General features: G+C 40.1%; 3 protein-coding genes across 6 annotated transcripts; 1 reads left to right on the forward strand and 2 right to left on the reverse strand.

Moving 5' to 3' along the window:
- The first annotated feature begins 49 nt into the window (after positions 1-49).
- Positions 50-4844, forward strand: LOC106172829 (adrenocorticotropic hormone receptor-like). 2 transcript variants are annotated; one of them, XM_087015230.1, is made up of 2 exons: positions 50-605; positions 783-4844. In XM_087015230.1, exon 2 carries the CDS (start codon positions 2322-2324, stop codon positions 3612-3614), a length of 1293 nt encoding a protein of 430 aa, XP_086871356.1. In that variant the 5' UTR covers positions 50-605; positions 783-2321; the 3' UTR covers positions 3615-4844. The 2 variants fall into 2 exon arrangements, with proteins under 2 accessions (XP_086871356.1, XP_013409191.2); XM_013553737.2 differs by having other exon boundaries at positions 61-605.
- Positions 4845-4940: 96 nt separating this feature from the next.
- Positions 4941-6386, reverse strand: LOC147761410 (adrenocorticotropic hormone receptor-like). The gene has a single exon (XM_087015231.1). The coding sequence runs from the start codon at positions 6015-6017 to the stop codon at positions 4941-4943; it is 1077 nt and encodes a 358-aa protein (XP_086871357.1). The 5' UTR covers positions 6018-6386.
- A 1074-nt stretch (positions 6387-7460) lies between these two features.
- Positions 7461-10310, reverse strand: LOC106172827 (uncharacterized). Of its 3 annotated transcripts, XM_087015233.1 has the most exons (6): positions 10120-10287; positions 9802-9892; positions 9554-9607; positions 8707-8913; positions 8081-8352; positions 7461-7999 (listed from the first exon to the last, which is right to left on the reverse strand). In XM_087015233.1, the coding sequence occupies exons 1-6, from the start codon at positions 10237-10239 to the stop codon at positions 7691-7693; spliced, it is 1053 nt and encodes a 350-aa protein (XP_086871359.1). In that variant the 5' UTR covers positions 10240-10287; the 3' UTR covers positions 7461-7690. The 3 variants fall into 3 exon arrangements, with proteins under 3 accessions (XP_086871359.1, XP_013409188.2, XP_013409189.2); XM_013553734.3 differs by having other exon boundaries at positions 7461-8352; positions 10120-10293; XM_013553735.3 differs by lacking the exon at positions 9554-9607 and having other exon boundaries at positions 7461-8352; positions 10120-10310.
- Between the last annotated feature and the right edge of the window lie 5082 nt (positions 10311-15392).

The raw sequence follows: 15392 nt of genomic DNA on the forward strand, positions 1-15392 counted from the left end.
AGCTCTTTGAAGGCTCTATGATCAATGCTAAATGTACTCTTAATGCGGTGACGATATCCGCTTCTAAACTTTACAGAATGCTCATTATCTCTGGTTTCTATGGTAACGTTAAGAGTTTTTATTGAGCAATAACAATGCACTTACAAAGCACATCTATTTTTAGACTGTGTGTGTGCGTGTGCGCGCGTGTGTGTTTGTGCATGTGTTTGTGCGTGCTTGTGTCTGTACGTGTGTACGCGTGTGTTAATTTACCTGTGGCTTACGCATAAGCCTATATGATATGTGGCTCAAATTTGCCTTTTATCTGTCCTATGATGAATCTTAAAGTACACAATAAATAATAGCCGCATCAAATTGAATATAACATAACCGATAACTCACTTCGAATAAAGGGGACGGACGGATGCAATGTCATTGTTTTGAGAAAAAGGTATTGTGTTTCCATTTGAAGCACTCTTTGATCAATAAATGCATTAATAAAAACGTGTGTCGTTATTTATATAAAGTGAAAGCAGTTGTGTTCCAGTTCATTTCGCGGTTACAGATCCAGGAACAAGTACACTACAACCAGAAAGATATCATTTTGTCTGCGTTAGCAAGCACTGGTATGTTGTGTTAACCCCTTTATCTTAGCACTGATTATGGAGACAAAAGTCATCGAATTGTAGATTTTGTTGAATTTAACGAGTTTATTTTTCATAATTTGCTTTTTAATACACGTACTGTATTATTGCTTACGTGTTTATTGCACAAATCTAAACTCAATGTGTTAATGTTTCCAGATTTCGAAGGGAACGAGAAGGCGAGATGGTTAACTCAAGTGGTGATAACAGTTCACCGTTCCACCTTGTTCTTCCTAATGATCCGCACTCGTCAGTGGACAATGGTGCCATATTAAAGGCACTTTACCCGTTGGAGATAGCGATATGCTCCATATCTTTTATATTCAACTTGGTGACTTTGTTTACGCTGCATCACACTAAGAATCTTATGGATCAGTTCCGATTGTCCCTGCAGCTGGTGACCCTTGGTGACCTCGTGTTTGTGACCGTTGACCTTTTCTATTCGGTGACCATAGTCCAATATGGCGACATAGTCGAGGCTGTACAGCCCCAGAACTTAGGCTGCGCGGATGAAGCACTTAATGACCTTTCAAGGCATCTGTTACTGCTCCCATTACTTTCAACGACAGGCGTAGTAATCGTACAGTCGCTATCCATCGTCAAACCCTTGCAGTTCAATAGCATTGTTACTAAACGACGTGTTCTATTTGGGATGGCGCTTGCAGTCGGTTTTGTCGCTCTGTCATATATAACAATACATGTTGTTTTCTTGGTTGGAAACATGGAACGAACGTGCTTGGAACACTTCTATGGTGGGTACACGCGTGTCTCGGCGTGGTATCTTGGAACTGCCTGTACCGCCATTGAAATAGTTAACCTTATAGTGTACGCGGTTTTCTGGCATAAGGCTAGAGTCACATTGACAACCGGTATGGCCTCAAACACCCATCAACATTTTAGGCGTCTACAAGTCACAGTCGGCTTGCTCATGGGGACAATTCTTCTCTTCTGGACGCCAGCCGTCGTGATGTTATTCCTGATGGTTCTGATGTACGACAATCCTGCAGACATCAGTAGAGACGCGACCATCGCTCATCAAAGCGTTGGCGTGGTAGCACTACTGAACCCGCTGATGGACCCTCTCATCTACGTCCTGCGGATCTCAGAGGTGAGAGGGGGGTACAGAAGGCTGTGGAAGAAGATGACAAACTCATGTCAGCCTAAACCCAAGCTTGACCAGAACTCGGAGACCATCAGCGATAAAATGAAAACGAAGGCTCAAGGTTCAGAGGACAGTTATAACACATACCTGTAAAGTGCGTGCGTGCGTGCGTACGTGTGTGCTTGTGTCTCTGTGTGTGTCAAATGAAAACTCTCATTATATCCGAAACTGGAACCTATAGGTCACAATACATCCAATGATGTTGCAACTCAGAAAATAAATCAATAAAGCTTAAAACGGCTAATATTCCATTATGACCAATTTGTTGATTAGGCTATCTCATATATTAATAAAACCCCATCAATACATTAGCCTGTGTATTTGGAAACCACACCAACATGACATAACATATATTTGTGAGACATATTTATACTCATACGACCAATTTGATAATTTGATTTGGCCATCGACTTCAGTGTGACAACTGCAATGCTGTAGACTACAGTGCAAAAACGGCAGGTTCTATAAGAAAGAGATCAAAACGGTTGAAATTGGACAGGTCAAATTGAAAGAACCAAAGGATAATTTTCTACAAAATGAATGTGTCAAGTTCTCCTTTTGTCTTGCAAACGCCGCTACCGTTACAAATCTTTACTGCTCCAACAAAAGCACCTCCGCATACTCTGACAATGGCGTTTATACCTTTTTTAATCCTTCAGCCTGAACCACGGATAAAAACAGAACTTGAAACACCAATACAGAAAGCAACGGAATTGAACATGTCGGATACCAAAACCGGAGATGTGGGATGGAACGTGTCTTGCCTGAACGATTCCAGTTACAACGAGTCCGAATTGACGTGGTTTAACCATTCAGGCTATTTTAATTACACGTATGATGGTTTCAGCATGCTGTATCCGTATGAAGTAGCATTGTGCTCTGTTGGGATTGTATTTAATGTGGTTTCTCTGCTGGCATTGTTACATGTCAAAAAACCAACGCGCCGCTCTCCCTTTCATCTGGCTCTAAGGTTCTTGGCTTGCACAGATCTTTTGTTTTCTTCAGCAGACTTCATCTACGCTATGAGCATGCTGCTGTATACAAACACCTCTGAGGCTTTCTCGGCTGAGAGTCTTGGCTGCTGGGACGAAATATTGAACGATTTCGCCAGATTATGCATGGTACCGCCACTTGTAGCAACTACGGGTATCGTTATTGTCCAAGCAGTTTCCATTTTATGCCCACTTCGGTTTTCTGCCATCGTAAACAAACGAAGAGTTTTACTCGGCCTTGGCATACCGTTCAGTCTGACCATTTGCATACACTTGTCTCTTCATATCGGGCATCTCAATGGACGTCAATATGGCGAGGACTGCTGGCAGCACTTTTATGGTGAATATCTCTCGAGCTCAACTTGGTACCTGGGGTTAGTGTGCACTGTCCTTGAACTGTTCAATTGCGCACTTTACACCTTCCTTTGGTGGCAGATTAAGGCCATTTTGAAAAAAGACATGCCTTCCCAACATGCTCAAGGAATACGTAAAGATATAAAACTGCACGTTACCATCGGACTTCTCCTTGTCACCATCATACTGTTTTGGACGCCTGCCGTGGTGATGCTGTTCCTGATGCTTTCAATCAAGAATGATTCGACCTTTGACCCTTACGGACGTTTCCTTGCCCAGAAAATTGCGGGTCTGTTTGCGCTTCTGAACCCGATAATAGACCCCATTGTGTATGGCGTCAGACTACCGGAAGTGAAGGACGGATACCGAAGAATGTGGACCAAACTCTCATCCTGCTGGCGTAAAAAAAGGGAAATTAGTAAGAGTGGAACAATTTCTGATAATGTCCATGGAAAGAGCTTTCGCTCTAGAGTAGACCCATAGTCCGTAGTGCGTTTGGTTCAAAATAAGAGCTAACTTTGCCTGAAAACATTAAGCTATGAACAATTTGGGTAATTTTACTTTAAACCGTCGGCTCAGAATACCGTAATTAACCTGGGGGCAAGCTTAGTTGTTTGTTTACTTGGCAAGCAGGTTTTGGTTAGGTTTACGCAGGTCAAGGAGATCACAGGTAAAACAAATTTCATTGCTTTTCAACTGAAAGTTGTTAACTTTTAAGGTTTGTGTTAGGAGATTCTGCTACAACATTCTTGGTTTTGCGTTTTAATGATATTAGGCAAATCGTGCAATATTACAGAGCACAATCAAGAGGGCACTTTTCTTCACTATTTGTTTTATTATACAAATTGTCTGCAAAGGTATTGAAATAACAAGATCTACGTCAACATATCTACAACCCTGGCGTCATTATATTATATTATATTATATTATATTATATTATATTATATTATATTATTACTAGATAATGTCACAGTCATTGGGTGCTATCCACTCTCAGCATGTTGGCGGTCATGGATTGCCATGCCTCTCGATCTTAAGACACTTCTATGCTTTCGCTATATATACTTGATTGTTCTGTATTTTATATTGTCCACCAAAAATGTTTTTGGTCTTCCTTTCCCTCGTTTTTCATTTAACTCTCCTTCTAATAACAACTGCTGATAACAATGTTTAAATGTGTTTTTTAACAAATATCATTCCAAAATTAGCTGACATGTTAGATTAGTTTTGGAAAACAAATTTTATGCAATGATACAAATATTCGTTCAATTAAAACCCAATGACGGTTAACTGCATGCAAATTTTTCGTTACGTCTGTGACAACTGCGCTATACATTCAACTGTGCCGACTTTCTTCCTTAAGAGTCTCAAAAACAAATATTCCAGGTATCTCAACAGGTAAATATGACACCTTAGTACAACGACACCCCAACCTGCTTTCAATACCCTGTATGTTCATCACCATAGTCCCTTAGGGTATTTTACAAATGAGAGATTGATACAAGTTACATATATGCTGAAATGAAAGAAATAGCATGTGAATAAAAGTCACATATTGATATAATTCAGGGTATTTAATATTAAATTCCATGGACAACACTTGAGAGGCAACGGATGGGAATGTTGTCTTTTAAAAGTTAAAAGTCGTTTTCATAAAATTATATTAGATACAGTGTAACAACCATGCAGTAAAGACTTCTGGATGCGTTCTTATTCTGACTTGTTTGTTCGTCTCTTTGTTTTACTGCTGTCGAATCCCAGCGTATCGCTTTGTATCATAATCTATGAGTGACACCCGTGACCTGTCCTTTAAAGCCTTGTATTATAAACCTCCGATTGCTGCTCGTGGCCCGCTTCTTTGAAACTGAAGAGTTTTTTCATCTTGTTCCACAGGGTGCTGTACCCTTCTCGCACCTCTCTGAGCCTGATGCCGTAAATAATTGGGTCCATTACAGGATTTAGTCCTGATATTAAACCAGTCACAAGTTCAGCCAGTCCCAGTTCTTCAGAAATCACGTACTTTTGATAAACAATGTTTGCAATCAGGTAAAGTGTGACAACTGCTGGAGTCCAAAATAATATCAAAGTCCCCAGCAGCAATGCTATAGTGGCAGTCAGCTTCTTCGACTCTGCTTCACTCTTGTTATGCAGTGAAGGAAGCGCCGATGTAACCGTATGCTGTGCCTTCAAGTATATCATAGCATACAGAATAACATCAAATATCATGAGAAGCACACTTAATACCCCCAAACACCAACACGTCAAATAAAGATATATCCCTAAGAAATGCTGTCTACACAAGTGATTTGTGTGAAGAAAGTAGACACTGATGTGAAGTCCCAAGAAGATCGCAACCGTAAAAATTATAGACAGACCAAACATGCCATTGATTCGCCTCTTGGTTACTATGGTTTTATATCTTAGCGGTCGTGAGACAGCGATATACTGGTTGACAACGATCCCCGTGGTGACGAAAAACGGAACCATCATGCAGTATTTATTAATATCAGTGAGAATGTCGTTTAAACAATCATTGCTAGTTTTGATGGGTTCTGCATTCCTGGGTGATCGGAGGTATACCAGGATCCCTACAGACGCTGACATTCGAGTGACAATGTAAACCAGGTCTGCAACAGCCAGGAGCACCAGCAGCGCGTGAAAGGGACTCCTTGATTTCCTCATCTGACAGAGCGCTGCCAAAGACAACACATTCAAGATGACTCCCACCACGCACTGAGATATCTCATAGGGCAGCAGGACTCTCATGGTGCTCATGTAACCACTCCTGACAGACCCAATGACGTCAGCTAAGTAGGGTACCACTCTTTCGCTTATGTTGCTACTGTTGGATGCAAATTGGAAACAGGTTTTGTTTTCCTGAGCCATTTGTTACATATCTGACCGTCAACAAAGGTTTCCTGTTACGTTGTGTTCTGATGAAGTAATTTCAAAGATTATATTGGAAGGACTAACGTCAATGAACTGTTTTCATCACTTTGGTTTGTGATGAAAAGGTACTGTTATAAATGCCAAAACAAGCAATCTGTTCACAAACCTCTGATTAATTTCCTAGCCAGGACAGTTTTAATCAGTTTGATAGAGTTTACTCACGAAACAAGCAATCTGGGATGGACTGCGCGTGTTTCTGGAATACGACACACGGAACTGATTCAAAACCGACAATTGTCAATAAACAATTGAGACAATTGCCGGTTTTGGCCATTTGGGAATAGTCAATGTAACAAATAAATCGTGTTACAAAGGGTTAATAGACCAAGTGGTGTCAATAGTGCACGTTATGACCAAGCAAAGTCCTCCAAATGTACGTTCATTTTTGGGTTTGAGGCACTGGGCTTGTCATGCTTAAGTTTGCATGCTTCAACCACAGTGTTTTCCAACTAAAAAAAAAAATGAAAAGTAATTGGACATTAACTTTGATACATGTGACTCTACCTCATGCTACCTCTGGTTGACATTGTGACATGTCGACATAAAGAAATCCCATTACTTCACCGCCTGTCACCTGAATAGCTATAGATAGTCTTAGAATCTCACCCGATTGATCTTTGTTTGTTTCGATTTTTCTTACATGTTTGATATTTTAAAATGGTTTTTACCAGTGCAGACGCAATGATCATAACTAACAGCATTAACGAGTAAAAGGCACGCTTGGTATTTCATACCCGTAAAATTATGTATCATAAAAGTCAAATGTCCGTGCACTCACAGATTTAATAAAATTTGACTGGAACATAAATTCCATAGCAGACAAGTGCGATAAATTCAGTAATGAACAAACTACCAAAAGAAGAAGATATAATACGCCTACAGCCCGCAATTAGCTAATGTACGAACAGTAATAGTTATGCCACGTTTGTTTATGCGTGACGTCTGAGTATTGACAGGTGTGACAGGAATGGCAGTCCTAGAAAGGGAAGTCCCATATAATTAGTACAGGTTAGGGTAAGTCGTAGTATTGGGGTAGGTATGTGGGAGAATATCAGATGTGCCCAGTACAAAGTAATTGAGAACGGACTACGGTCCCTAGGGGACTACCATTCCAGTCACCCCGGCAGTTAGATGTATCCCCCGGGACCCGAGGCCAGTACATGACAAGGGTCAACATCCATCGATTGACATGGACGACTAGAGACAATTTGGTAATATACCGGGATATTTTTTATCTTATCAAATTACAAGGTTTTTGATCACTAAATGGTAAATTTAGTGATCAAAATTGTAATGGTAAATTGTGTGTTTATAATCAGTTCATAATAATGACATTGGATCAGAATTAATAATATACATGTAAATGAAGACAATTTAGAATTTCTTTGCAAAATGTATTTATGCTACAATCATTGATGAAATATTTACATTGTATTTAGAATAAATTTTCAGTGTTCAGTGCAAACCATAAGGAACACAATGTGACCGCAGAAAGTAAATAAGTGTTGAGTATGCACTGTGTAAATATTGTTAAAAAGTCTCATTTTATAGCTGATTTAAACCTTTATGCTGTTCGTCAATCAGTTAAGATAAAGTGTCTTATTCAAATGTTAACAAAAACAAAATTCATCATCTCTCTTGTTGGTGCCAGAGACGTCGCCACTGGCCGAAGAAAATCCGCGCATGCGCGCTGGGCTCCCAGCATCGTTTGGTAATTTCAGCTTGTGCTTCTGCTCTTCTGAGTGTGACGTCTCAACCACGCGCCCTTTATGATAGAGTACCACCCCGGCCGGGGAGTGGGGGTGATCGGACCTCTTATTGACGTCACTTTCATCTTTAACTGTGACGTCACGCTCGCCATGATGACGTTTACTCCCACTGACGTCATCATCATGACCAGATGAACGGTGGTCCGCAACCTCCTCGGGTGATTTGACGTGATGTGACGGCTTCTTACTACTTCTGAGGTCATCATGACCAGATGAACGGTGGTCCTCAACCTCCTCGGGTGATTTGACGTGATTTGACGGCTTCTTAAAACCATGCTCTCCATTGCTGTGGACAGGCTGGTGGCGCCCTGTGATGTCATCAACATGCTCTCCTGATTTTTCTTCCTGGTCCTCGACATTTTCGGTGTCTCTGCGTTGCTCGCCTTGGTGGGATCTTTTAACATCTTTATTCTTTGGGTGCTTGTAGTAGATCCGCCAGTTTTTGCGGTAATTAGTGAGTTGCTCCGGCGCTGTGTTTGATTCAGATTTTCTCTTGGAGATCTCTGGAAAATAAATTCGAAAGAAAGTAGGATGTTGTCTTTATGTATCAGATTTTTAGTTTACAATAGAGCGATTATAGTCGTATTTATTACATAAAAATATTTGGAAACACGCCATTTTACCCTACCTTTATATTTGGCACGTTAAGTTAATGTACTACTTGAAGGTTACTTAACATATCAAACATGAGAAAAGAGATTACAGAAAAAAAAGGAAAAGAAACCCCTTTTCTGCTCTCTTCCATCCCTTGGCATCGCCGTTTTTAATATTACATACGAAATCAAGATTCAATCCTGTACTAAGTAGGACGCAGAGGGCATCCTTTGAAATAAGTAAATTCGCTTTCTGTGCTTTACCTTCCAATTCCTCCTCATCCTCCATCCCGGCACTCTTACCACTTGTACCATGGGCGTGTGTCCGTTCTTCTTCCTCTGTGTTCCCGTGGCGTTGACGTAGTTTTTCCCGGTTCTCTCTGATCCTCTGGGCCCACAGAAAACATTCCTCACTGCTCAGCATGATGTCTCCCTGGGTGACACAGTCGCCGTTCTTGAGGACGTACATTCCTACGACAAAACACAATGTCAAACCAACTGTGGTTGTGACAACGCAATCGCAACAAACGCAATCTGGAATCTGCCAAACGCAGTTGCTGCATTACATTCTTTGTAACATGTGCTTATTCACAATCATTCGAGATAAAATCACTTGTGAACCAGAAAGAGGGTATAACATGGTCTCTAATCAATATATTTTTTATTTATTACTCGAAATTTTTTATTTAATGTCTTTAATTCTTTTATAGTATTATGTGAACAGCACTATATAACGCACATGCCGTGGGTATTTCTCACTCACACACGATCATCATCTTACTTAACTTTAATTACATGCAATGTTTCCATGGACTTGCAACATCGAAATAGAATTTTGCCTAGGGGATGCGAGACGGTTTTTGAATGCAGAGAGGGAGAGAGAGAGAGAAGGGGTGCGGAAATATACATATCTTACACAATCTATGAGCAAAGGTAAAAGAGACATATTCCCTAGTCAAAGTCTACTAAACACCAACCTGTAGTTTTTATAGCTGCTCATCTCTTAACCATTAAGTTTTGAAAACGTGCAAGCGCGTGCACACATTCACACACGGAAACATGGACTCTAACAAAAACATGCTTAAGCAGGCGCCTCAGTCTGCGTACTCACCTATAGTAGCGTTCCACTTCACGGCACTGGTCTGCAGCATTCGCAGCTCTGGGTCTAGCGGGGAATAGGTGATCACAGTTATATTGACATACAATACATAGGATGTACAGAACAAACAGGTTCCAAATATGAACTTGCTTGAATATTTCTGGTTGCAGGGACTGGGAACGTCTGATAATGTATATTTCATTATAAGCTAAATAGAAAAACGGAATCAATGAAGGTGAGAGAAAGAGAGAGAGACTTACTGGTCACTGGCGGTGTGGGGTTGTGGCTGTGGTCAGTATGTCCCAGTGCCGTAGCCAATGACCGGCCAGTCACTGAGTTTGCCAGGCTCAGCTGGAAATACAGCAAACATTGGATACAGATTATTTCACAGTATATGGCATAGATACATACGTCTTGCAATTCGATAGTAAAATTCCTAAATTGAACGGTAATCCTGTTTAAAGAAAAGCATAACAAAGACGCATTTACCGTAAGACAAGCTTCCTGACACAGAGCTAATCGACATCGAATTCTTTCAACACATAAACTCAACACTTTTGTCTAAAAAGTGTACTCACCAGCAAAACTATGATGAAACCAGTGGCATTCATGGTGAAAGCTGTCTGTTCTTCCCAATGATCGCTGTTTCTTTGCTCATACAAACGCACACGACTCTTTATTGAGGTTCTGCGGCACATTAGACATAGGACGCGAATCCTTGGGCCAGAGTGATATAACTGGTAGGTTTACAGCATGCCCGGTGTCATTAAACGCCTACAGTATCGTCATCAACCTTCATTACTCCCCCGTTCAAACACGAGGCTACTTCCATAATTAGATTTTCTTTAATTTATTTAGTAACTGAGCCTTAGTACAATTTAATATCCGTATATCATTAGCGCGCTGTAATTATATAAAGAAACTTTCTCTCAATTTTAAGGTCTTCACCAAGAATAAGAATTCCATTTAGATTTAATCAAGATCGATTCAAAATGTCTCAATAAAGTAGATAATGCTTACCGTATATACATGGAAAAAGTCCACTTTGGCCTTAATTTGTCGCGCGTGACAGGAAAGCTTTTTTTTTCTTTTTATGGCAAAACGTGCTCTTGCACTTTGCGTGCGTCACTGTGGATATTAGGGCAATGTAGATAACGTTCAACTTCATTTCCAGTCATTATGTTTTGTAATTTATATGCCTCATGACGCCAATTTTTCAGACGTTACTATGTAAGTTTTATGCTGTTACATGTAATCATTTTGGTAAGTCACTGACAATTGAACAGCGGGTTTGATGAGGGGAGTGCTGGGCAGGGTGGGGAGGGGGGGGGAGGTAAATGAAAGATGTGGTGGGTGATTTGGGAGAGAAAGAAAAAGGACAGTCCCTTGTCATTAAGTAGATGGCACACGCTACACCCCCCTCTTGCCACGTGCTCCTGTTCCCAGAACAAGTCACTGTACTGGCACTCTTCATATTAATCCATTCTCTCCACACTTACTCAATCCTTAATCAATTAAATCCAATTCCTCATCCAGACCTCAATCTCCAGAGAAAGTGTACAGGCCCACCGTTATGTCCGAGAAATGACCACACAGGAATGACCGCAGTGGACTGCTCCAGAAAACCCCTCCTAACATTGACAGCGGCATTTCTTACCGCGCGTGTAGTTCTTAGTAATGCTGAGTGCAGTGTAATTCTTCCAGTCAAGGAGGGGGTACATCTCGGACATATGACGTTTATGTGGGCCACTCAGTTCAACTGAACAACAGCAGCGAAAAGAAGGAATGAACGAGGGTTGGTTATCTGGTTTAGTCCATTTAATGAATTTCTTTATATAGACGCTGAATACAATTTGATACATGGGAAATAAACAGAAAGGTTACAAGACAGGGTGACAAACAAAATATTGCCGAATTTATCGCAGTAATCAATTGTATCTTACTTAACCATTTTAGTCAACCATTTAATTAAGCCATTTTGTATAACCATTAGTAAATATTTATATAATATATTTATACCACACTACAAACCGCATCCCCTACAAGTTTCCTTTTTTCATTACATTTAATAAACAAATAGTTATATACACGATTATTTTGTTTGGCCAGAGCGTGCTAGCCGCGTCCAAGTGCGTTCAATTGTCCCCACAATCGATTCCAGAATATTTCAAAACCCTCCATGATAAGTGGCATCATTTATTAATTACTCTCCGTTAGTACGGAAATCAGTCAGAAAACAGTTATGGGTTAATCTCCTCTCTCCCTCTGATGAACTGTTTTCATTTCCTATTGTTAGCAGCAGGGTGATTCATTAGCCTGGCACGTGCTTTGATAATAAACAAGGATCGTTATTTTTTGGCATTTTTGATCTTTTCATACTTGTTGATGTTTATTATATGTTGTCATTTTTTCTGCATCAAGCGATATTACCTTGGTCCAATGTCCAACACAACCAAAAAAGTTGTAATTTTCGTTGATAAGACTTTTTTCTCCTCTTCAAGAACGTTCACCAGTGTTAGTGTGAGGTAGAGAATACACATTAGAGACGAAGCTTGTAAGTTAATGTAGAGCCTTCAAATAACAGAAAAAAACGTTTGGTCTAAAGTCCAATTAGCTGTCCCTATTTCTTCTTTTGGGATCATGTATTCTCTGTTTTTACACATTAAAAAATTGGCTGATTATCAGCGTTTTGAAAAAAAAATAGTATCCACAGATGACTTCATAACGTCACATGTTGTCTTGCACTAAGGAGGCAGTTCTAAATAAGCTGCCAGAATCTCGGCTAAGATTAAAACCAACATTCTCAGTAAATTACAAACATGAAAACCGCAGTTTACCCTGTGGTTAAGTACTGTTGTGTTCTGTGTTTATCAACTAAAACTGACACTCCTTTAACGAGTTCCAAAGCAGAGCCAAATGAATGCACTTCTGGTTTTTCTTTATAAAAAAGTTTGTTGAATTATTTGAGCGTTTGTATTTTAAATAATTTTAACCGGGGGTTTGAATTTTCGACGGCGTTCCTTCTCTTAGAGGCATGTGCCGCAATCTCTGCTGGTACACGCGGGTAACCTGTCCTTTTTTCACCTTCTATAAAATCTTCATCGGCAACTTTTACAACATTGTTCTTCCTTCTACCATTTAATCATACCTAACGAAATGTCGCAACCGAAATATTCTCTCATTAAAAACATTATATTGAAACAATTAACAATCCGTAATGTAAAATAGCAGTTAAAGTTAAGGATTTATTACGGCATTTTCACTTCCCGTATTAAGACAAGCACACGTTTTTGCATACCGTGGCATAAAATATTGAATGGGAAAATGTTATAAAGAGAATCAATTTACTTTGTTAATTAGTCAGCAGGGTCCGTCCTACCTCTAGGTAATTAAATGAGTAATGTTCAGCGATTTGTAAAAGTAAAGAATACAGTGTAAGTCAATATATCGTGTGTGTGATCACATTCTCCACGTAACCTGTTGTACACGGGTAAAACGGTGTTCTGTCCTTAAGTTAAGATGACTTATAAGATAAAGGAAATAATACCTCTCCTCATACGGGGTCACAGCACGTGGTCCATAAAAAACTTACTGTTTGACACAAAGCCACCTGCCCTCACCTGAACATGACACTTGGAAACGCAGGGTTCAGGTTTAAGTCCGGTATTTTAGTAGCTTGTTCCAAAACGATTACACAGATAACCTCTCTCGACCTTAACTTAACTTAACGCTCTCTCCAGATGATGGACAGTTTTTAAGACAAGAGCACGTGAAACTGCAAGGACAATCTAGTGCGCGTGTTTATGTACGATTATGCGTGCACATGCGTGTGTGTGCGCGCGTGCGTGTTTTTTATAAATACTGGGTAATATTTAACAAGGATTAATGACCCCCTGTCGTTCTGGTTTTAAGGCAACGTCAGTTAATACAGAAACCACTAATATAATGATGGGTAAGTCCTAAATACCATCTAGACACATTAAAACGAATAAAAATCGCCATCAGGAACAATATTCTAAAACGGTAATATTAATAACGTGAGAGCATGGCTTTATAGACACTTCAGACAGAACTGAAAATAAAACTAAAAAAACTCACAGAACTTAAGTTACCTTAAACTTTTTAAGCCGAGTCATATCTAAGCTTCCGGGATAAACTTTGTTTACAGCGGGGGCAGGTAAGGATTACAAATGCTTTCGTACCTTCAGAATGTTTTTATTTTAAAACAACTTGCAAAATCTTGATCCATGGAAAAGTTTGGGGAGAGGAAGGGGATTTTTTTAAAATGCGCTGGCGTATGTTAAAAGAGAAAGGACGTCCACCTACTAGTGCGTATAATAGGGTATTACACACCCAAAATAGGTCTCAGACACAAGAAACATAACTTGTGGTTTTTCATGCAGAAGAGATTTATGTCTCCCATATTTCACCAGAACAATGCTCCGCTCGCGTGTAATGCGCACGCATGCGTACTGCGCTGTTCATTGTTTGATGAAAAAATTGTACCTGAAATAATAACCGAAAAGATAGCCTCTGCATGAGAGCATAAGCGTCAGAATGAATAATAACTCTGTTTATATTAAGCAATCCAACCTGTTATGAAACGGGGAAGTGCTGTCAATGAAAGAAAACAATGGCTGGCATCTGGCAGAAATCATAGTTAGCCTTGTCACCAGGGCTTGCCTCCAATCTTTGTTCCGCATTGAAACATGCTTATACATATTATATTCAACCCAATCCAAAAGTAATACTACGGTAAGGATCTCATTCACATCAAATATGCTAATGACATGATATTGACCAGATACACTCGAGTCCAGACGACAAGCGACAATAAAGACTCTTGTGTACGGTGCGGTTCAAAATTAAGGCCATTTTCATGTCCACATGTGTCCATTAACAGGATAACGCCAAGGTTACATACAACAATTGCATCACCCTGGTTTCATGGCCCTAAAAAGGTTTTGTTAACGAGAAACGGAGGACGGTCCACATGCCCTGCCTCCTGGACGCTTGACGAGTCACCAGAACAAGGTTGGGCGGCATTGTGACTCTGTTGTCGTGGAGTTCTGGAGACAGTGTACGGTGTGGTTTCCTGTCCACGGACTTAATCGAGTTCTTCGAGTTCGTGGTTTCTTGAATGAGAACCCCCCTCCCCTTTTACGCTATAGTTTTTGACTCACTTTAATGTGGCACACCTTTCAATAATCTACGCAAGCCATTATTCTTCAAATTTGAAGTAAATCCCAAATTCTTCTCATCCTGTTTTACTCGTTTTACCTCTTCTCTTTATTCTACTCTCTTACATTATGTCTTTTCCATGCCCCCCTCTCTCTCTCTCTCTCTCTCTCTCTCTCTCTCTCTCTCTCTCTCTCTCTCTCTCTCTTTTAACCAAATTCTTTTCACACCAGTAACCACCGTTCTCTCTATATCTGTACTATTGGTGAATTAATACCGTGTGATATTTTGACTTCTGGCTTTCCCAAATAGAACAAAAACCGAACCATCATAATGTTTTATTGTAATCTCACCCCAAAATGACCGCATTAATTTAAAGGACAAACAACGCTATAGGAACGCGCCGATTTAACCGAAGATATTCCCCGCCGCTCTCCCCACAAAACACACCATGAATTACGCACTCGACCGTAAATAAATTAACCTCAAGTTTCCGCGTATCTGCTCTTTGTTTAGCTTTTTTTATTACAGGGGTCCGCGTTCAGTTTTTCAAGGTCACGTGTCACACAGTAGTGATGAACACAATGAACGCCAAACAAACTCGTTACGGTTTTAATTGACACCCATCCATCACTTTAATCAAACCAACGCTACCATCTTATTTAAGGAACCG

This window comes from Lingula anatina, chromosome 6 (genome assembly GCF_051362555.1).
Source record: "Lingula anatina isolate TDL-2025a chromosome 6, LinAna3.0, whole genome shotgun sequence".
In the NCBI taxonomy this organism is placed as follows: Eukaryota; Metazoa; Brachiopoda; class Lingulata; order Lingulida; family Lingulidae; genus Lingula; species Lingula anatina.

Excerpts from the sequence above, each read along its gene's own strand:
- LOC106172829 (XM_087015230.1), top strand. The coding sequence starts at position 2,322 with ATGAATGTGTCAAGTTCTCCTTTTGTCTTGCAAACGCCGCTACCGTTA.
- LOC147761410 (XM_087015231.1), bottom strand. The coding sequence starts at position 6,017 with ATGGCTCAGGAAAACAAAACCTGTTTCCAATTTGCATCCAACAGTAGC.
- LOC106172827 (XM_013553734.3), bottom strand. The coding sequence starts at position 10,239 with ATGTGCCGCAGAACCTCAATAAAGAGTCGTGTGCGTTTGTATGAGCAA. Across the intron at positions 8,914-9,553 it reads GAAGTGGAACGCTACTATAG|GAATGTACGTCCTCAAGAAC; the intron begins GTGAGTACGCAG and ends GTTTTGTCGTAG. Across the intron at positions 8,353-8,706 it reads GGATGAGGAGGAATTGGAAG|AGATCTCCAAGAGAAAATCT; the intron begins GTAAAGCACAGA and ends TTTATTTTCCAG.